Genomic DNA, 20,542 nt, shown 5'->3' on the forward strand with positions numbered 1-20,542 from the left:
CGAGTAGTTACTCCGTACTGGCTCATTTGACGTTCTGCCGTCGGCCTGCATTGGATGGTGCTCATGCCAAAACTCTCCCAAAGTCGCCACATCAGCCTTGCAAGGCACTGTACTTTGACGAAAAGAAGGCAACTTGTCGAGTTGCTCAACATCCATAGCACCAATTGAATGTCGATGAGTCGATGAGCTCACATTGGGCTTTTGCCGCTTTGCCCAGCAGCCTAGTACGAATAACTCCATACTTTTGCATAGTGCCATGACGCATCCGTCATTCCGGCCAATCTCTGTCCAATCAACGTTGCGTGAAGTTGCAACAGAGATTTTGGCGCAAAAAGTGGGTGGCATGTTTTCATCATTTGCACCAATCAGACGAGACCATCTACGGTGCCGATTTTTCGCGTGTCCAACCCTTTCCTTTCTCCTCTCCCAAAGGGCGCAAAGGCCAGCGCTGGCATGATGATGAGGATTCCCTCCCTCTCATAACCCACTGTAAATCTGCCGCTTGTCCACATTTCCCTCCAACGCAATCATCCTTATCGTATCAAAGGCATCGAGGGGTTCTGACTTGCAGCCATGGCCTCCTCGATGCATGGACAGATATCAAGCCCCGGCTCGCAGGGGCGGCGGCTCCCCAGTTCCGCTCTTTCTGAGCACCATCACGACCTCTCGCCGCCGGCCATGACGGATCCCACGCTGATTTCTTTCAGCGAACGGCTCGACGAGTTACATGCCCGTCTGAATGAACTTCGATCGGCTGTTCTTACCCGAGATGAGTACGTCGATCAGCGCAATCGCGAAGACGAGCATATCAAACGCGAATTCCACAAACTACATCATGCAAACGAGAAGATCCTGTCGATCACGAAAAGTCTCGAGGAGTCCATCGCGCGCATCTCCAAGGATTTTGCCTCCCTTCGGTCCGACGTGGAGCGGATGGATAGAAAAATGGTCGGCATGATGGCGAATATCAATGTGGTGGCGGGCGACATGACGGACATGAGAAAGCGGATGTTCGACCTGGAGATCGGCATTCTGGGTTTAAAGGGAAAAGTCTCGCAGATCGAAGACGATGTCTCCGTGTTGAGGGAAGATGTTTCGGACCTGAAGCAGAACGTCACGGTGCTGAGGACGGACGTCTCTGGGGTGAAGGACGATGTTTCTGATATAAAGCAAAACGTCTCGGAATTGAAGCAGGGCTTCGCGGTGCTGAAAAGGGACTTCTCCGGATTGAAGCGTCTTGAGTCGCGGTTTGACATCAGCGATCGAATACGGTTCAATTCTCTCGCCTGCGGCATCCACGCACCCATCAGTATCGTCCCTCGGTTCGACGAAAATGGAATTGCGCATTACCCCAAATACTTTCCATCCACAGTCTGGCGTTTCTGGTGTTTGAAGAAGCCCAAGAGGAGTAAGTATTCAGTTCCTCAACAAACTCCAGTATCTGGTTCTTAAAGTTTCTGACCATTGCAAAGTACACCGCCTCATCGAGCTCGCTGAGTTCTATGATCTCAAAAGTTTCCACTCGTGGCGCGATTCACAGGCTAGCACTTTGGATTCAGACCTCAGCGAGTCCGAAGACGAAGGCCGGCCGTTGCTTCCCACAGTCGCCGAGGCCGCCCGCCTCTATCCTGAAGCTTGTCACCGGGCTCTGGCAGCTACCCTCGGCTTGAACTATCGCAAGATTGAGAAGGAGATCGAGCGGTCAGAGGAATACAAGCGGGCCTCCAAGAGGAGTGCAGGATCGACACCGACGACACCGAGAAAGAAGATGCCGCGGGCCGGTCCGCCCTCCAGGGTCGAGGACCCGCAAATCCCCAGATTCTCACCTCCGCGCCGCAAGTCCCCAAAGTCGGTTACGACAAGCCAGGAGGGCTATGTGGTATGGCGCCAAAGCTTCGATCCCCATTCAGGGCCGGTCATCACGGACAACATGTCTTGGCTTGCCAGAGAAGACCGACCACGAATGGAACTTGAGCACCGCGAGCAGGAAAAGCGTGAGCGTGCGGAGCAGTGCAACCACGAGGAGCTCCAAGCGTACCTTGCTCGGCAGCCTCACCCACGGACTTCTGACTACTCATTGTCCAATCCCGGACCGACTGTCCCTACAGTGCCGTTCTCAGAGGACGAGTCTATTCCTCATAGCTCCGGGAAATCAGAGAAGACTTCCGAAGACGACCAAGTGGTGCAAATGTGATTTGTGGTTTCTTTTTACTTGCATGGGAGGCGTTTGGGTTCAAGTGGTTTGTGTGCATTGAAGATTGCGGCGTGTTGAGATACCCCATGGATTGATTGGGCTATAGACTGTGATTTATTTGAGTGTCTTGTGGTTTGGTTTTGGCCATGTCGAGTATTACTCGGTGGTGAGGGGACTGGAATCAAAGTCTGGGATCGCCCTTTCCTTGTACAGTACTACAGACGCTCACAGTCGCACCTGCCGGTTGTAGATGGAGGATGCCTCCAGGAAGGGATTCTTCCCTCCCAGCTGAACCTCTCCTCTGTCCTCTCTGCATCTCTCCCACTCGCTACTACACGAAGAGAACCTTCTGATTATCATCTAGCATTGTTCATATTGCCTCCACAAAGATCACTGCAGTATCACCCTGTCATGCGTCTCCACGGCCTTGTTCTTGCGGCCGTGTTCACCCTTGCCTGTGCGCAGCCCTCATTACCCGGTCAGCCCGTGGTTTTCACGCAGGATGGCCAGCAAAGAAACGGCCCCGTCTGCGATTGCTACGTTGTTGACGGTCCCGACCCGGGACACTTCCAGGGCTACCGCTTCTGGGACTTTCGGCGTGTGCCTCTGGACCCTGCAGCTGCCGCTGGGTACCAATTCTATCCGACAGTGAACGACCAGCCGGTGCCGTATGGACCGGCGGCCCAGCCGATCCTGCTCAAGGACACGGCCATCACCAAGGATTGGCTCATCCAAGATTGGCATCGACCGGGATCTCGACTGTTCCCCGTCTCCATCGCCAATTCGGAGAAGAACGTCTTCATCTCTCGAACTCCCGGCAGCGACTCGACCTTTCTGGTGCTGCGGACGAAGCGGCTCGACCAGTACTCCTCGACCGCGGAGATTGCTACCAGTTTCAAGAGCTTTTTGCATGTGTCGATGCGCGTGAGACTGCGCATCCTCGAGAAGGATTTTCCCATCCTGTTCCCTCCGGCCGAGACGCAGCGGCTGTTCGTGAACACGTCAGCAACGACTCCAGGGGAGGACTCCGAGGCGAGCGCTTTGCGAAAGCGCGCAACCGCCCTCTTGCCTCCTCCAAACGGGGCCTGCGCGGGGATATTCACGTACTTCTCGCGGACGAGCGAGGCGGACATTGAGATCCTGACATCGGACCCGCCAACCCGTATCCACTATGCCAACCAGCCTGACTACGACCCGGTTTTGGACCAGCGGATCCCAGGCGCGAGTCAAGACTGGAACATCCCGATTCCGTGGACAACGATGGCGACGCATCGGCTGGACTGGTTTCCAGACATGACGCGGTGGTACCTGGAGAACCAGCTGCAGACCACGTCCGTGTACTCGGTGCCCAAGGACCCAAGCACGGTCATCATCAACCTGTGGAGCGACGGAGGGCTATGGTCCGGCGATCTCGGCGTCGGCGAGACGGTGCACCTGGCCATCGAGTGGATCGAGCTGGCCTACAACGTCACGGGCCCGCCGGCCGGGCCATGCAACCGAAAGTGTCGAATTGACGGTGTGCAGTTCCCTGGTATCCCCGAGCTTGTACCTTAGTTTGTACCTTTTTCTTTTTCTTTTTTTTTTTTTTTTCTGGGCCATGACATTGTTTCTATTCATTGGTTGCATTACGTTATGGAGTATCGTTATGGTGCATTTGTTGACTTACTGTTCATGAGTAATTACCCCATGTGTTTGAAGGCTGTGGGTTATGAATTCTAGTCTTGATTTGAGGTGACTGATTCGAGGCACGTTTGAAGGTGTAGAACTTCTTAAGGTCCACTCGAATTGAACAATTCCTGGTCATACCTACCCTATTTACAGGTATACTACTACTCGTACAACAATAACATCATCATCACAAGTCACGACCCATCCATCTATCAAATCAACCCTTCCCACCCCCAACGACACGCTATGCAGTAATACTCAAACATCACAGATCGCCGTAGAATGCATGTCAAGAGGCGACACTCTTTTTTTTTACCTCCCGACGGGGTATCACAAAGATCACCAAAGCCACACACAACGAATAGAAGAAACCGAACTGGACCTCTCTTTCTCTCCCTGAACGCCCGTCCCATGCAAAATCAAACACAGTATATAATCCCACGAACCTTTTTTTGTTTTGTCCGTCGCAGTCGTAGTCATTGTCGATGTAGAAGTAGTAGTCATTGTCGAGAAAATTGGGGGAAAGGAAAAAAAAAAAAGGGATTTGACAGCCGGCCTCAGACGCGGCACCCCTGGACTAGGCCTTAGAGCCGGGACTCGCCAGTGCTCCCCATGGGGTCAAATTCCCCCTCGAGCCCCCCGTTTAACAGCTCCGCGACGATCTTCTTGCGCAGTGTTGGGATGTCGCGGGGGCCGTAAACGGAGGGCTCCAACCCGAGGCCAATGGCTTTGGCCGTGCTGAGGAGGAAGACCCCGCAGTCGCTGCCGTTGTCCTGCTGAGGTGAGGGTGTGTCGAGGACGGTCCACTCCTCGTCCACGTAGAGATCCTGTAGCTCTCCCCTCAGCCAGGCTTTGGCGTGATTGATGTATGTCTGCGACGAAGGGGAGCCCAGCGAGTCAAAGTACTCAATGGTCTTACTGGCCGGCCGGACGACCAGCAGGGTCCAATGAGCGGCCTGGTGGACAGGGATGAACACGGTGTCCACGTCCAGGAGTGCCGAGCCTCCAATCTTCGCACGGTTCGCCCATCGGCGGACGGAGCTGTATCCCTTCTCGCGCAGATTGCTGAAAAAGAAGGAGTTGAAGGCGTGGTATTTGGGTCGATCCAGCCGACCCGCATTCCCTGCGGCACGGCGCAGATAATCAACAAGGTGTTCGAGGTAGGCGTTGATGACCTCGTCGTTAAGCCACGCCATCAGGGTGTGACAGGTCGCCAGGTCACGGCGAGTCAGTGGATCGCCATTGAGCGTGGTGGCCAGCTGGCGGGATGGTGGAGCAGCCATCGCTTCGGCTACTCGAGCCTCCCATTCGGGTGAGAGCGGCCGCACAGCTTGGCCGGGAGGCAGCCGCCGGCGTTGGGGAAGGCGGCGGCGTTGCGATTCGAGTTCAATCTGGTGCCAGTCACGGTGATAAAGTGGCAAGCGGCGCCCTGTCGGACGCCGAGAAACCGGAGAGTCTGGGTTGAAAATCCGTACAGACGATATGGGACGGCCAAGAGGCGACGTCGATTCGAGCCAGTGTACATGCAAAGGGCTACCCTGATGATCGGCGATGTTGAGGTCTTGGTCGTGAGCTTCATGCTCAACCTCTGGGACTGATGGTTCTGGTGGTGCAGCAATAGACAGCTGCTCTGTCGTGGCAGCCAATTCATCCGTCGTGATGGTAGGTGCTGTCGTTGGTTCTACCGTGTCTTCCTGCGACACAGGTTCTGGTTCTGGGAATGGCTCGGTCTCCAACCACGGAAGGAGGCTCGGGACAATACTAGCACGCCGTGACGAAAGTGCGGCGGATTCTCTCGCCGGGGCCGTTTGGGATGGGTAATCGGTCAATGGTGGCCGGGATGGTTCCCTCGACACAGAGGGTTCCCGTGGTGGCCAAGTCTGGTCTGGAGTAAGATCTATGCGAGAGGACAATGAATCGTAGTAACGGTGTAGACCGGAAGGCGTCGATCTGGGCAACGCAGAGGACGTGTTGTTGCCATGTGAAGATGAGGCGGAGGGATGCTCGCCAGGATGATCAGAATCTTGACCAGATTGGTCAGAAGAAGCGCCAGGTCTGGTGTCGGCGGACTGCGAGGAATTGTACACAGAATACACGCTGGATGTTGGCGCACTGTAATGGTCGCCAGAATCGCGTGGGTTGATGCCGGTAAAAAGCTGAGCAATTCGCTCTGGATGTGCGTCTGCGGGAAGTGGGACAAACTCGTGGGCGTTGTTTTCAGTCGGTCGACGGATTGCGTGTACGTTTTCTTCAGGCAAGGCATTCGCAACAGGGTCAGAGCTTGCCGACTCCTCATCGAGGCGGTCACTGGCTTGAACGCCTGGAATCTCAGAATTGGCATCATCGGAAATGTGATCGTTGTTGGTTTCATGATGATCCTGGCTTTCAGGATCGACATCTTGCTCCATGTCTTCGTTGTTATCTTCCGTGACGTCAGCATCATCATCACTCTCAAAGGATTCGGTTGAGCTTACCTGAAGGTTGGTGGTGGTTTTGAGTGGGCCGAGGAACGGCGGCAGTTTGTTCGGTCAGTGGTGCATGGTTTGTGGCAGGCGGCGGAAAACGACTAGCGTTGGAGATCTCGATATCCATCATTTCATTCTCTGAGGGCTCTGCTACACCGTGTGCCGTGATTGGAGCGGTCGTGTTAAGCCCTTCCATCGGAACTACGTTGGCGTCATCGGGAGCAGGGGTCTTGGCGTCGGCTGCGGGCGAGTTGGCGGAGGGCGGCGTGAGATGCTCCACCAGCTCCGTGCGGAGCTGCCAGGCGCTCGGCGAGGTCGGTCCCTCGACACGGTCCATTGGTGCCGGCCCATTGGGTACGGCGGGCAGCGGGTCTTGAGAAGAATATGGGGTCAGCATTGTCCACATTGCATATCATAATAATGAGCTTATATCTGGGAGGGGAGGTGAACTGGAATGCCGGGGGCTAACCCGACTCCTGGGTTCCCTGGAGGGAGGCGGAAGACGAAAGGACTGTGACGCCGAAGCCTACGAGGCAAAATAAACCAGCCAGGACAGGCAGTCGGGCGTTCAGGTTCTCGTGATCGTGCTCGCAGGGACCTGCCAGCTACTCGGGGTTGTCCGAGGTAGCAATAAAGAGGGTACCTACCGGAAGGAAACGTCGTCCGTTTGTGTGGAACGACCCTGGATGTAAGCGCCCGTCGCTTCACGGTCCCTGCGACGGCCGCCGCGACCTGGACGGTGCTCGTAACCGCCCTCTTCATGCCACTCTTGGAGGAGTAGCAGAAGCGAACGAGTTTAGTGCATGAAGCACGAAAACCAGTCCACACGCTGAAGAGGTTTCGGACCACGCTGAATGGCCCGGACGCATCGTTTGATGCCACCGGCGCAGCGGTCACGGGGGCCGGCTGCGGGCGGAAGGGGTACAAAGAATCGTCGTCGTCGTCGTCATCGGGCCGCGCCCGCTTGCGCAAAGCGCGCTGTGCGGCGGGCTGTTCGGGCACCTGCAAACAAGTTTTCTTGTCTCAGCGCTGGCGTGCCAATGGTAGATCTCCCGCAAGAGGTAACGCCTACCTGACGAATCACCCAACGACGGCGCGTTGCGGAGGGAAACACCTTTCCGTGCGCCCCCGCGCGATGCTTTAGGAGCGGCGGATAAGGAGCCCACCGCAGACGAGGATCAGGGCGCACCCGGGCATGGGGGGGCCTTGGACCGGAGGTGAGGCTGGCATTCTGGGACTCGGCCCAGACCGGGGATCGGGAGGAAAGAACCATCCTGGCGGTGCCAATGGACGCTGTGGAAGGGAAGAGAGAACTACGGAAAAGAGGCGGAAGCGAGCGCCGAGCCTGCGACAGAGATCGAGGATTAGCGATCGAGACAACGATCAGTCAGGATAACGATGAGAAAGAAAGAAAGAGAAAAAAGAAAAAAAACAAAGAACGGAGAGAAATCAATCAATAAATAGTCGCCAGAAGAGGCAGGAGCGTTGCGCCGACAGTCCTGCTGTCACAATAGGAAGGAGCGAGGACGGGGAGTGAATGGAGTGAATGGACGGACGAGGTTGGAAAGTGCCTACCGAATTGAGGCCATTACAACAAACGGCGGAAGGATCGCGGCAAAGAGCGATTGAGCGCAGTCATCCGGACAGAAGAGGTTTTGCTCAGAATTGCGGTTCGAGAGAATGCAGAAGCAGGCATCACTCGCAACCACCTGGAGAGAGTCAGAGGAGCAGCAGCACTCCACGCGACAAAGCGCGGTGTTCAAGAAGCGCCGACCAATGGCTGGGCGCTGAGTCAGCAGCCACGTGACCTACGATCGGCTTCCCGTGAGCAGCGGGAACGTGCCGATTTTCTGAACGCCAGGACATCGAAATGAAGAAAAATTGCCTGAGAGAAGGAATATAGGTGCGCGCAATGGAATTGTTTTTCTATCTGCGTTGCGATCATCTGCAGGATGGCCCAACAAGCATCTTTTATCCACTTCAATGGCTGCAGGAGTACTTCGGACGAGTACTTTAGCAGCGCAGCCGAAGCAAGCTCGGTCCGTCCTGGGGGATGCCGATCCCGACTCCACCACATACGAACGCCTGTATGCTTCATGTTTCGAGCGATGCTCACAGCTCTTACAACTATGGCATGATTCCTGTATTCGCATTCCATAGACATTCGTGAATTATTCGTAAATTATACTACTGGTCCTGCATCACCGACTCCAGATACTCGATCGTCAGTGCCTCCCACATCTAACGTCATTACGTAGTATGTCGGCCAATTGAACGTCTGGCCACAGCATCACGGCGCAAGGCCAATGCGTTCATACACAAACGGCATAACGTCGAGGACGAGAATAGCAATACCTGTCCTGGAGCCGTTAGCCATGAGGAATGAAATCCGAAACGAGATTCAGAAAACGCACCAGAATACACAATGAGCTTCGTGACAACCTCCACGTCGTAGCGCACACGGGGCTTGTTGATCCGGGCAAACATGTCCTCTTCACTTGCTCCGGTCATCTCATCGCCGGGTGCGTCTTTCCGCCGAGACGGATCCGGGCTCGACGGTTCGGGACTGCCAGTGCCCATCATGTGCTCGTACTTTTCAACTTGGGGCACGGCGCGTCCAGGCATGAGTGGGCGCCGACCTACGAAAGCAGAGTGTGAGCACGGCTCCATCAAATTAGCATGAGCGAACGCACCAGAGGTTCGACTTGAATCAAGAGTGGAATCGCGCCTGCGCTGTTCGCGATACGCCAACGTTTCGTAGGCATCGGCTTCCGACTGAGGTCCCACGGACACTGCACGCCGTCGCGGATGACGGATGCTCGTAATGATGTTTGGAATGTCGGAAAAACTGGGGAGGACATTGTCGTCCTCGAGGTGTCCAGGCACCGTTTTATACTCGCTGGCAAATCAGTCAGTCAAGGGAGCCACAAAAAAAAAAAAAAAAAAAACGTAACAAAGCTTGTCGGAAGAATCGTCGTGGGAGTAACAGTCCCGCCTTTCCGAGGACGCGAAACACGGGCGGAAGAGCCCGGAGCAACAGGGGCTTCGCAATCTCGCGCCAGACGAAAATGGCCAAGATGCCAATGACCAAGCGCACGATTGTTTTGAACCAACCAAGAGACTCAAGATCGTACGGGATAAAAACTTCTGCGTCGTGATCCGTCCATGCGGGCGCCGACAGTGGCGCGAGCCAGGTGCCGATCTGCGCACCGAGGAAAACGCCGCTGAAAGCCACACTATCGTCATAGCAGGGACAGTCGTCGGCAGGCTCGGGATGGATTCGGACGAGCGCCAAGGTGATCAGGGCGATGACGGCGACCTCTTTGAAGGTTCCGGTGACGACGTAGGTTGCCAGGGCCGGGCCAAAATGAAGCTGCAGCCACGCAATTACTGCACCCATAGCACTGCCAACAATCACGTCCAAGAACCCATGCATGCCGCAGTAGAGACGCCCGAGGACGATGGACAGCACGTATATGTAGAGAAAGATCTGCAAGGCGGCTTTCGCGACCGGGGAAAGCGTGTTATCCGGTGACTGAAGCTGCGCCAGCGCGAAGATGGTGACAGACACGGCATTGGTCGAATGGGTGGAGGGGAAGCCGTACTCAAGAGCGGCAGACCCAGACATGGTGATGCGTTGCAGGGGAGGAGAAAGCGGCCGGGGGAGACACAACAGGTCCTTGACGAAGCCGCTGAAGAAGACGCCGGAGGCCAGGACATGAAGGATTCTACAGACACCCCATCAGCCCTCAGATCATCGCAGCAAACGACCGGAACAAACCCACATACCCTCGACCGAAGGGCGGATGGCCGCACCAATAGAAGATGGGCAGAAAGATCGTGAAAAAGGTGTGAGTGCCGAGGTTTGCCGCGATCGCAAAGTACGTGTCCAGCGCGGGCGACCGTAGCTTTTCTTGCATCCATGCCAAGTATGGGGTCTCATAGCGGATGAGCGGAAGAATGGCCTGGCGGATGGAGTAGCGCCATTTGGGGAGGATCGTTTGGTCTACGCAAGTCCAGTCTTATCAGCCTGTGCAATTCGAAGGGTCTTCATGGGAAATCTCTCTTACAGTGGTTCCGACTCCTCAATCCCGCGTCCGGGCTGCCATTCGCCTTGGAAGTCATGGTGCTGAATTCTGGGGGATGCAACTGGCGCCTCCATCGGTTGAAGTCGGCTGACTCACGGTCAATTGTGAAGCATCGCAAAATGACGAGTTTGCAAAAAAAAAAAGTTCCGGGATTAAAAGACGTAGTAGTAGTTAAACCAGTATGCCCAAGGCCCAGCGCTCAGACTGAACGTCCGTTTTCATCGTGGCGGCGCCGAGGTACTACTCCGTGTCGGTGGATCGACCTCGTTGCCTGAGGTGTCGATCTGGAACCTCTTGGTCAACCACACCATTCTCTCGATTCGCTCGCTCGCTAATACTCAGTACTGAGTACAGGAGTCTTTCAAACCATTATGCCACTGAAATAATGCGATTACCAGCAAAATGCAATCAATTAGAGGCTCCGGCATCCTTCTTGAGTAGTGTTGCTTGGAAATCAGAGTTCACCACTTCAAGTGAGAACAAATGTCCAATGCATGGCCTGATGGTTACTTACAACAAACTACCGATTGGAATCATCGAGGTCAAAGAGCAATGTTCAATGGATGCCATCTGTGTGCTCTGTCATTCTGGCATGTGAAGGGAAGAGATCAGATGTTGAAGTGGTTGTTAAATCGATCACCGTCTTGAAACGTCTCTTCGTTCTTCGAATCCTACGAGTACATATCAATGGCAGTAATCCTGAGTACTCCGCACTCCCACTCCACACCCCAATCTCCATGGAGATTGCTAGGTTATGCTAGATGCATTCAAGAGCTAATGATACTAATCGGTCCAAATTGAATGCCGTCCCCTGCGTAGCTCGGCCAATTGATAGATTACACCCCCTTGCAGTCCGTCCTAGAGATCGGACAATAAGCCGTCCGTCGGACTCAATCGAGAGTGCACCCTGAAGGGGATCAACCAATCTCATGGACAGGCTCTTGTTTCAAGTCGATCAGCTGAAAGAAGTTGCCCTTGGTGAGGTTATTGAACCCATCTGACGTGGCTGGGGTGGATCAGATTGATCGGCCGTTGCCATGGCAGCGCAATCGATAAACACAGCCCTACAAGATCACCAACCGACCATGGATCCCGATAATAAACCAACAAGCAAGCATTAAACTGCTGAGTTGGCTCAACTTCTCTTGTTTCATCACATTCTGTTCCTTTGTGTGTTGTACTCAATAATCAGACGACTGGTTGCTTTATATATACGATTGCATCGACGTGATCAGAAAGAGATTTCATCATGGCAGCCGTGGGATACGAGGAACAACCTTATCGGCGACACTCTGTGCTTTATGACGAGCGACCCTCATCCGCTTACGGACACTCATCGCGCGGGTCCCGCGGCCGCAGTCAAAGTGTGCGCGCCAGCCAGAGCAGCAATGGCACCGTCAGCACCAACACGAGCAGCGTGTCGACGGGGAGGTTGTCGCAGGCGACCAACATTACCCAACCCCCGGCGTACTCGAAGAAGTTTGTCGTAGTGGGCGACGGTGGATGCGGCAAGACGTGTTTGTTGATCAGCTACACGCAGGGATATTTTCCAGAGGTGGTCTCCCTACTGTTCTCTAATAGAGATGTGAGCATTGACCGCGGAGCAGAAATATGTACCAACGGTGTTTGAGAATTACATTACCCAGACCATCCATGGGCCAACGGGTAAAACAGTCGAGCTGGCGCTGTGGGACACCGCCGGCCAGGAAGAATACGACCGGCTGAGGCCGCTGTCCTACCCAGAAACAGATCTGCTGTTGATCTGTTTTGCAATTGACTGCCCTGTGTCCCTGGAGAATGTAATGGACAAGGTAAACAACATTCAGCCTCTGTGGATGCCCCGCAACAGCAGCTAAAACGCATGCAGTGGTACCCTGAAGTCTTGCACTTCTGCCCCATGACGCCGATGATCCTGGTCGGCCTCAAATCCGACCTGCGCACTAAACGCACCTGCATTGAGCTGCTCCGGACGCAAGGTCTGACCCCCGTGACGCCAGAGCAGGGCCAGGCCGTGGCGCAGCGCATGGGCGCCTCCTACGTGGAGTGCAGCAGCAAGGAGATGCGCGGCGTCGACGAGGTTTTTGAGCTGGCCGTCAACACCGCCGTCGGCGTCGAGGAAGAGGAGGCATCATGGTCTGGGCGAGCCAAGAGTGGCGGCGGAGGCCGCAAGATCAAGAAACGCAACTGCAAGATTCTGTAACGGCCTCACCTTGTTATACTTCGGATTCGTTCATTCTCCCCGTCGACTGCCTGGTTGCTGGTCGACGAAACCTCCCTTTCTTCTTTTCTTGCACATGTGTCTATGATTCATGTCTAAGGCTCCATGCGGACGGATTGTTACGATTGGGACATGAGGATGGGACTAATGATGCTCAACGACCGGTGTCCTTGACTGATGTTGTCATGGTTTGTTATGTTTTCCTTTGTTGAGATGTTCGAGTCTGGGCTTTCTTGCTTTCCTTTCCCTTTGGCATGAGCATGGCTGGCGTTTGGGCGTGTCCAACTCCATATTGGTTCAATCCACAACAATGAAATGAAAAGAAGAAAAAAAATCATGAAACCTTCCAAAAAATAAATAAATAAATAAAAAAAAAGGGTATCATCATCTCATCTAGTAGGGACTCATTGTCCTCCGTAGACATGACCATTAAACTGCGACGCGAAAAACCCCCATCATCATTTTTCCTCGTCACCCCCATTCTCACCATCATGATCCTGATTCTCATCGTCATTCTCATTTTGCTCAGGCCGCGCAGCAGGACCCATAAAGTTCTCAAATTGCGACCACAATGCCTCGACGGAGGAAAACTCGTTGCCGACCTGATTATCCCCCAGCCTTATCAGCGAATCGATCAGTTCGAAAAAAAAGACAAGTCCAAGACGCGGATTCATACAGCAATTATGGTTTCAAGGTTGCGATTTAATCGGTTGATGTTCTGGAGGACATTTTCCATTCCCTGCAATTGCGGCCCCATGGGTTAGGATTGGTCGAGGAATGAAAAAAATAAAAGAGAGTACGGACTAGGGCGATTTCACGGATGAGCAGCTCGCGCTGGCGTTCGAATTCCGTGGGTTGGTAATCGGTGGACATTTTCCTTTCCTTGCCCTTGTTGTTTATAGTCCTAATAATGACTGCAGCGATGAGACAAGGACTCGTATACAATGACGTTGATTTTGGTCGCTTCTTACGAGTAGATGCCTCAGGCATTCAATAGGTACCACTACATACAGTAGTTACGAGTACAGTACGAATAGGTTAGGCTTGAGGTTGAGTGGGTTGTGCCCCACCTCCCGGAAGGCCCTACACTTTGTTCCTGATATCAGGGCAGGTTTGAGACGAGAACGATGGAATTCGCAATGAATCTCAAAATCATCCGAAAGAAGTCTCCGAGTCTAGCTCCTGCTCGCGTACATGCCGGATAAGTTTCAGCAACATGAAACATCGTAATACATCGGGTATCGAATGCCGCCAGCAAATGTCATGAATTAATGATCGCATGAAACCCCCCGATCTTTGATCTCTCAAAAGCAACGGCCATTTCATCTCAAATCATCACCATAGTAAATCATCATGAATAGTAACGCCGAAATCAATCGGCGAATTGAATCATCCGATGGAAAAAATGTGCATGATCCGTAATCGAGACGACGACGACGACGACGACGACGGCGATGAAGGAGACTGCGCCGAGGACGAAGAGGACTGTGACGAAGCTAGACTTTCGTCCGACGACGACGCGGCGGCGGCGGTCGCCGTGCTAGACGACTGAGTTGATGATCGCGATCGTTGCACCACTGCCTCATGGTCGGCGAGGACGTCCTCGAGCTTGACGTCGAGGGAGTCTGAGAGGATGGGAGGGTTGCTGCCGTCGTCGTCGGGAATGAGGATTTCGGTGAATTTGGAAGTCATGGTGGAAGTCGTACTGCGGACGGTTAGTCGGATTCAAGAAGCTCATGTTTAAATGCATGCAAGAATCCATCATTCGAGAACGGTGGTTGCACAGACGTGGTGAGAAGTTCTCAACTTGTCCAGATAAGTATTTGGCCCGTGCTAAATTTATCTTGACCCGATAATAGTACGTAGAGGCGTGCCGGGAGGATCCGGTGTTGACTCCAGAAAGTAATATGTATTGAGATTGACCTCGAGATTGGGCTTCAGAAGGGAGAGAATCTGATGAATTTTTCTCCTTGCCCGAATTGACCAGAGGTAGTTGTAGTGATTTTTCTCTCACTTTTTGGTTGAGGGATGTCTTGGACGGATTACTTTTTATTTAAAACCTTTTTTTTCAGATCTTTTGCGGAGAGGAAAGCGGAGAATGAAACATGTGACGACCGGCGATAACCGACTAAACCTAAATCAGGACGAGCGGGTTTTACCACAGGTCCAATAATAATAATGGGCGAATGGGACAGGGAACTTTAACTTCGTTCAGTCCTCTCCAAGTCCTTCGGCTGGCTGCGCCATGAGCCCCAAGGTCGATCCCTGTGTTCGTCATGAGGCTTGAGCATGGTGTACGCTCGAAATGGTCTACGAGTAAATACTCCATACGCGTCGCTGGATGAACTACCCTTAGCCACCATCAGTTCCCGCGGTCGACGTCATGGTGCATGGACTTGTAATCTACGACTAGGCTGGATTTGATAGATCAAGTTGATCGAACCTGAATGGCTTGTTTTGCCTTGGCTCAGTTCTATTCTTTGAGACTGGAGGCAGATTCACTCCAGGATTTCCCAGTCGTACTCGGTCCTCCGTACTTCGTGCAAGATGGTACATTCAGAGGTATCAGATCCCAATCATCGCATTGAGGCAAGAACAAGAAAGAAATGGTATCAGGCAGAACACATCATATCCCCCACACACAGTCATATCACTTCAACCCTAAGTCTATCATCTCGACTCCATCCGCGCTGGCCATCCAGAGGACATTATTACATCTAGACCATCAACGATCAGTCAGCTCTGCTCAAGCCCGGAAATGCCCAAGTTCTTGTTTTCGAGTCGCACCTGATCAATACCAATCCCAATGTCCCCGTATTCTTCCCGTCGATAAACTCTTCCGTGTCCCGCAGGAGCACGTTCATGTACGAGTCAATGCTCTCCAGCTTACCGCGGTACTCCGTCTGGCCCCATTTTAACCGGATGATGACTTCTTTGCCGACCCTGTTGTGCGCTGCTTGTCAGTGGGTGCTGCCTTGACCTGGTTCGGGTGATCATCGGCGTACCGGGCTTGGAGAAAAGGCCGCGGGTTCACGGGTTGAAACTGTGATACAAAAGTCAGTATTTAACTCTGCAGAATCAAAGCAGGATCCATAGGAGTCGTACACTCATGGCGGCGAGCAGCTGCTACCAAGCTCAATCTCTTCACTGCTGCCGACGGACGGACGAACACACACGTCCCTCGGCCTCCGACACGGATCGAAAAACGAGACTGAGGCTCGTCGCTAGAAGGGAATATCCCCCGCTGAGTGGCAATTCAATGGGACCTGCTTTGAATGTCTGTCGCTGAATGCAATTACTGAGGATCTTTACGAGACCAGTTTGGAGGTTGTCTATCGGGTGAGTGCCTACGAGCCAATGAAAGGTGGTAATTCGTCACCGCTTTCGAATACTGCCGCCTTGTTCAAGTGCACATGCCCAGATTCCAGAATCAGATGCTGCCAGGATGCTACAAATACATTCATTCATTACGATGCTAGAAACCGCCTATTTGACATTCCGAATCTCCCAACTAACATCCTTAATGCTTACTTCCTCGCCCGCCTTCTCGTCGTAATCATACCATTCCCCTTCGGTCAAGTCAATACTGGTGAACGCCGTATTGCTCTCGACGCCCTTGGCTTCCCATTCACCCTGTCCCCGACGTCTCAGCATAACGCCATACTCGAACCGAGCATGCGACCGACGGACTCACCTCCGGCTTAAACTCCGTGAACTCGAGCCCGCGGCACTCCAATTCGATGATCTTCTGCGTCTTGCCGTCATTATCCGCGACGTAGGTGCATGGTCCCGCCGTGATGTTGGCGGTATGCGTTCTCTACAGGAATTGATCAACGGATAAGTATGAGGTCTGGAAAAAAAAAGAAGAGGGAATTGGGGAACGTACACCACATAGCTTGCATTTCCAAACAAAGTTGGCTTCCCCGCGACTGCCGGGGATTTCTCGGCTGTCCTGTAGGTATCAGGCTGTATCAGCACTTGTCGCATCGAAATCAAGAGAAAGGAAACGTACAAATCGCGTAAAGCTGACCCAGTTCGGGTGCGTTTCGCGACAACTGCTGCATTGCACCTTGAACGTGTAGTAGTATGGCTCCTCGGCGGTGTCTTTGGGCCGTAGATCGGTGACGCTTTGCGTGGGGTTTTTAGCTCTCTTCACATCCCTTCGATGGAGGTGGAAGAGCGCTACTACTTACCCTTGGAGCTCGGCAGATAGGACTAGGGACAGCATTTTGACAGATATCTTCTCGAATGAGATGAAGGAAGTAATGAGCACAGCCTTTGTCGAAGAAGTCGCGGGGTTGAACCAAGAACGGAACTTTCGGCGGGGTTTGGAGGTTGATCTGATGTCGTCAGGTGGGATCGATTTTCTTCTACGATACTCTACCACTGGATGCAGAGTAGCAAAATTGAAGACGAATAAATCAAGAATTGTTTGTATGCACTTCTTCCGCTTGATGGTGTACAGATTCCTACAAATGCCCCCGAGGTATTTGCCCCAACGGCTGCGTCGAGAATGCCGAAAAATATTCATTCAGCGCGTCGACCGTGCCGTTGCCCTCAACCAGTCGCACCGTACAAGCAACATGGCCGTCTGGCCGCACAACCACGATGCCGCCCTTTTCCACATCTAAGCCAAGCTTCTCATATGCGGCAAACCGCGCTTGCGGCACCCGGATATCTGGAATAGTATCGTCCGCGTAGATATGATGACGGTAATCCCGGAGAATCCGAGGAATCCGCTGGAGATTCACGCCATTCTTCTCCGACGCGTAGATCACGTTCAGCGTGAACAGCCGCGAATGCGGGTTGTGTCGCTCAAAGTGCGATACCCGGTTAATGTCCTCCCGGCGATACACCGAGAGGAACGAGCGCTTCTTTTCGAGGTTGTTGGCAACGTCCTCGATCGCCGTCCGGGTTTTGGTCGGATGTCCCGCGAAGATGAAGATGCGGAATGCGCCATTGGCCGGCACCTCTTGTTCCAGGTGCACGACGTTGGCGTCGGAGAGCCGAGTCACGGTCATTGGGGGAAATGCGCGTCCGATTTGTAGCTTGACTCTGGGGATGTTGAACAGTGGCGAGGTCGCCGGGTGCGAAGGACTCCAGTTGAGCACGTTGGGGCCGTAGATGACCCCGTATCCGCTGGTGAACTCGCAGGCCGATTTGAACGTCTTGACGAATTCGTCCTCGTGATCGACGCTAGCTTCTTGCGAGCTGGCACTGTCGACCTCTTTTGCTGACGGTGGACGTTGAGAAAAGAGTGCAGCGTACTTGTTGTCAAAGGCCAGCAGGCTCTCAGCGATCTGCTTGCGCTCCGACTCGTAAGTTTCCAGAATTGACCGTCGCGCAAAACCGCTCTCTACTGCGTGGAGTTTCCACGCGAGGTTGAGTGCGTCATGGAACGCCGTATTCATGCCCTGGCCGGCCTTGGGCTGCAAAATGTCAACACTAGCCGACTGCCACACTCTGCAGAAGAAATCAAGGGTCATGACGCACACTATGAGTATGGCAGGCATCGCCGCCCAAAAACACCCGATGATCGAGGGTGTACTTCTCAGCAATGCCCTGCCCGATCGGATACACAGAGTACCACTCTACCCGATCCCAGTCAATGGTGTACGGGCACAGGATTCGCTTCGCTGCGGCCTGTACTTCCTCCACGGTTGCGGTCTTGCGCGGGCTCCAGTCTGGGTCCGTCGACGAGGCTAGCTGCACGTAGAGGCGAACCATGTTGTCCTCTCGCGGAATGACCATAAGGGATCCATTTTCCGAGTGGACGGTGCATTTTGTCTACGCGGTCGTAAGTTATTAATCTCCCCAACAAAGAATAAACAACGTAGGCTTACCCTGATATCCGGGAAATCAGTCCGCACCACGCCGTCCATTACACCCCATACGAAAGCAATCGGGTCTCTGTACTGGAGAGGGATCCCCAACTGTTGCCGGATGGAGCTCTTCGAGCCCTCGCCGCTAAACAGGTACTTTGCTCGAACCTTTTCAACAACGTTTGTATCGAGACATTTCAGTTGCACCTCGACAGGATACTCCTCATCACCGTCATCAGTCCGAAACCCAACAATGGTCCACGGACGCTTAACTGTCGTCCCGGCCCGGGCGATCTCGTCAAGAAAGACCCTCTCAATCTTGCCCTGGTGCACCAGCGTCGTGAACGGGTACCGCGTGTCGATGAACCGCGGGCAGCTGGGCCAGTTCCCCGTTCTATGGATGCCACCACCGGGCCGTGGATCCCAGAATGCGACATCGAATACCCGCGCGGGCGCGTACGCCATCAGGGCGCGCTTCAGACCCAGATTGCGCAGGATCTCCATCGAGCGCGGCTGGATGCCGTCGGCGCGACCGGTCGCCGTGGGTACCGGCCGGTTGTCGATGTGCTTGACACGGTAGCCCCAACACGACAGACAGAGCGAGAGCAACAGTCCAACAGGACCTGCACCGACGATGACGATGTCGTAATGCATCATCTTTCTGGGGAATTTTTCAGATTCAACGGCAGTCTCATAGTCCCAGGCTCAGGATACTACTTTTAATAGTGTCCTGAGCCAGGGGCATAAAATGTCAGTAAGAGCGCCTGTTCCTCTACAGTAGTACTACTCTACATGGCTGTTCAGGCAGACAAGAGTGTCAAATTTAGCTCGTTCATGTCGCACTGAAGGCATCGGATACGCCAATCGGCAGTATCAGAGCTTGGACATGGCGGTCGCTTGGGCCTAGGCGCAGATCATGATGCGGGGATGAGCCGGCATGGCTGGAACCTGATCGATCGGCAAGAGGATTCGGGTTCAGCAAGGATCACGTGATTTAGGGTTCAGGACTTAGTAGTCATATTCCTCTTAACTAAATTTATGAAAATTCACGTGATTTGCATCACTGATCCACGTGATTTGTTTTTAGTCAGCAGCGCGCTTCTGTTTACACCTCCCCTTTTGATTCCTCCTACGAAGCTCATGTTTAAATGCATGCAAGAATCCATCATTCGAGAACGGTGGTTGCACAGACGTGGTGAGAAGTTCTCAACTTGTCCAGATAAGTATTTGGCCCGTGCTAAATTTATCTTGACCCGATAATAGTACGTAAGATGCCAATGACCAAGCGCACGATTGTTTTGAACCAACCAAGAGACTCAAGATCGTACGGGATAAAAACTTCTGCGTCGTGATCCGTCCATGCGGGCGCCGACAGTGGCGCGAGCCAGGTGCCGATCTGCGCACCGAGGAAAACGCCGCTGAAAGCCACACTATCGTCATAGCAGGGACAGTCGTCGGCAGGCTCGGGATGGATTCGGACGAGCGCCAAGGTGATCAGGGCGATGACGGCGACCTCTTTGAAGGTTCCGGTGACGACGTAGGTTGCCAGGGCCGGGCCAAAATGAAGCTGCAGCCACGCAATTACTGCACCCATAGCACTGCCAACAATCACGTCCAAGAACCCATGCATGCCGCAGTAGAGACGCCCGAGGACGATGGACAGCACGTATATGTAGAGAAAGATCTGCAAGGCGGCTTTCGCGACCGGGGAAAGCGTGTTATCCGGTGACTGAAGCTGCGCCAGCGCGAAGATGGTGACAGACACGGCATTGGTCGAATGGGTGGAGGGGAAGCCGTACTCAAGAGCGGCAGACCCAGACATGGTGATGCGTTGCAGGGGAGGAGAAAGCGGCCGGGGGAGACACAACAGGTCCTTGACGAAGCCGCTGAAGAAGACGCCGGAGGCCAGGACATGAAGGATTCTACAGACACCCCATCAGCCCTCAGATCATCGCAGCAAACGACCGGAACAAACCCACATACCCTCGACCGAAGGGCGGATGGCCGCACCAATAGAAGATGGGCAGAAAGATCGTGAAAAAGGTGTGAGTGCCGAGGTTTGCCGCGATCGCAAAGTACGTGTCCAG

At 53.7% G+C, this 20,542-nt stretch overlaps 9 protein-coding genes across 9 annotated transcripts; 3 read left to right on the forward strand and 6 right to left on the reverse strand.

Annotated features, from left to right (window-relative positions):
- Positions 1-573: 573 nt before the first annotated feature.
- VTN31DRAFT_6408 (uncharacterized protein) lies at positions 574-2,194 on the forward strand (the record flags this gene model as incomplete). Its single annotated transcript, XM_069407015.1, has 2 exons — positions 574-1,408; positions 1,473-2,194. 2 exons carry the CDS (start codon positions 574-576, stop codon positions 2,192-2,194), a joined length of 1,557 nt encoding a protein of 518 aa, XP_069258583.1.
- Positions 2,195-2,605: 411 nt separating this feature from the next.
- Positions 2,606-3,748, forward strand: VTN31DRAFT_6409 (uncharacterized protein; the record flags this gene model as incomplete). Its single annotated transcript, XM_069407016.1, has 1 exon — positions 2,606-3,748. One exon carries the CDS (start codon positions 2,606-2,608, stop codon positions 3,746-3,748), a length of 1,143 nt encoding a protein of 380 aa, XP_069258584.1.
- Positions 3,749-4,446: 698 nt separating this feature from the next.
- On the reverse strand, positions 4,447-7,600 carry VTN31DRAFT_6410 (uncharacterized protein; the record flags this gene model as incomplete). The annotated part of the gene is made up of 4 exons (XM_069407018.1): positions 4,447-6,284; positions 6,337-6,699; positions 6,975-7,329; positions 7,400-7,600. The coding sequence occupies 4 exons, from the start codon at positions 7,598-7,600 to the stop codon at positions 4,447-4,449; spliced, it is 2,757 nt and encodes a 918-aa protein (XP_069258585.1).
- Positions 7,601-8,617: 1,017 nt separating this feature from the next.
- Positions 8,618-10,452, reverse strand: VTN31DRAFT_6411 (uncharacterized protein; the record flags this gene model as incomplete). Its single annotated transcript, XM_069407019.1, has 6 exons — positions 8,618-8,682; positions 8,742-8,966; positions 9,021-9,226; positions 9,282-10,055; positions 10,117-10,333; positions 10,398-10,452. The coding sequence occupies 6 exons, from the start codon at positions 10,450-10,452 to the stop codon at positions 8,618-8,620; spliced, it is 1,542 nt and encodes a 513-aa protein (XP_069258586.1).
- A 1,212-nt stretch (positions 10,453-11,664) lies between these two features.
- On the forward strand, positions 11,665-12,615 carry VTN31DRAFT_6412 (uncharacterized protein; the record flags this gene model as incomplete). Its single annotated transcript, XM_069407020.1, has 3 exons — positions 11,665-11,970; positions 12,023-12,226; positions 12,283-12,615. The coding sequence occupies 3 exons, from the start codon at positions 11,665-11,667 to the stop codon at positions 12,613-12,615; spliced, it is 843 nt and encodes a 280-aa protein (XP_069258587.1).
- A 476-nt stretch (positions 12,616-13,091) lies between these two features.
- VTN31DRAFT_6413 (uncharacterized protein) lies at positions 13,092-13,506 on the reverse strand (the record flags this gene model as incomplete). The annotated part of the gene is made up of 3 exons (XM_069407021.1): positions 13,092-13,235; positions 13,310-13,372; positions 13,438-13,506. The coding sequence occupies 3 exons, from the start codon at positions 13,504-13,506 to the stop codon at positions 13,092-13,094; spliced, it is 276 nt and encodes a 91-aa protein (XP_069258588.1).
- A 1,777-nt stretch (positions 13,507-15,283) lies between these two features.
- On the reverse strand, positions 15,284-15,744 carry VTN31DRAFT_6414 (uncharacterized protein; the record flags this gene model as incomplete). The annotated part of the gene is made up of 4 exons (XM_069407022.1): positions 15,284-15,350; positions 15,421-15,576; positions 15,639-15,676; positions 15,739-15,744. 4 exons carry the CDS (start codon positions 15,742-15,744, stop codon positions 15,284-15,286), a joined length of 267 nt encoding a protein of 88 aa, XP_069258589.1.
- A 375-nt stretch (positions 15,745-16,119) lies between these two features.
- VTN31DRAFT_6415 (uncharacterized protein) lies at positions 16,120-16,861 on the reverse strand (the record flags this gene model as incomplete). The annotated part of the gene is made up of 5 exons (XM_069407023.1): positions 16,120-16,266; positions 16,328-16,450; positions 16,520-16,585; positions 16,646-16,760; positions 16,827-16,861. The coding sequence occupies 5 exons, from the start codon at positions 16,859-16,861 to the stop codon at positions 16,120-16,122; spliced, it is 486 nt and encodes a 161-aa protein (XP_069258590.1).
- Positions 16,862-17,102: 241 nt separating this feature from the next.
- VTN31DRAFT_6416 (uncharacterized protein) lies at positions 17,103-19,112 on the reverse strand (the record flags this gene model as incomplete). Its single annotated transcript, XM_069407024.1, has 3 exons — positions 17,103-18,062; positions 18,127-18,420; positions 18,477-19,112. The coding sequence occupies 3 exons, from the start codon at positions 19,110-19,112 to the stop codon at positions 17,103-17,105; spliced, it is 1,890 nt and encodes a 629-aa protein (XP_069258591.1).
- Between the last annotated feature and the right edge of the window lie 1,430 nt (positions 19,113-20,542).

This window comes from Thermomyces dupontii, assembly GCF_041956625.1.
Source record: "Thermomyces dupontii strain NRRL 2155 unplaced genomic scaffold VTN31scaffold_7, whole genome shotgun sequence".
NCBI classification, from domain to species: Eukaryota; Fungi; Ascomycota; class Eurotiomycetes; order Eurotiales; family Trichocomaceae; genus Thermomyces; species Thermomyces dupontii.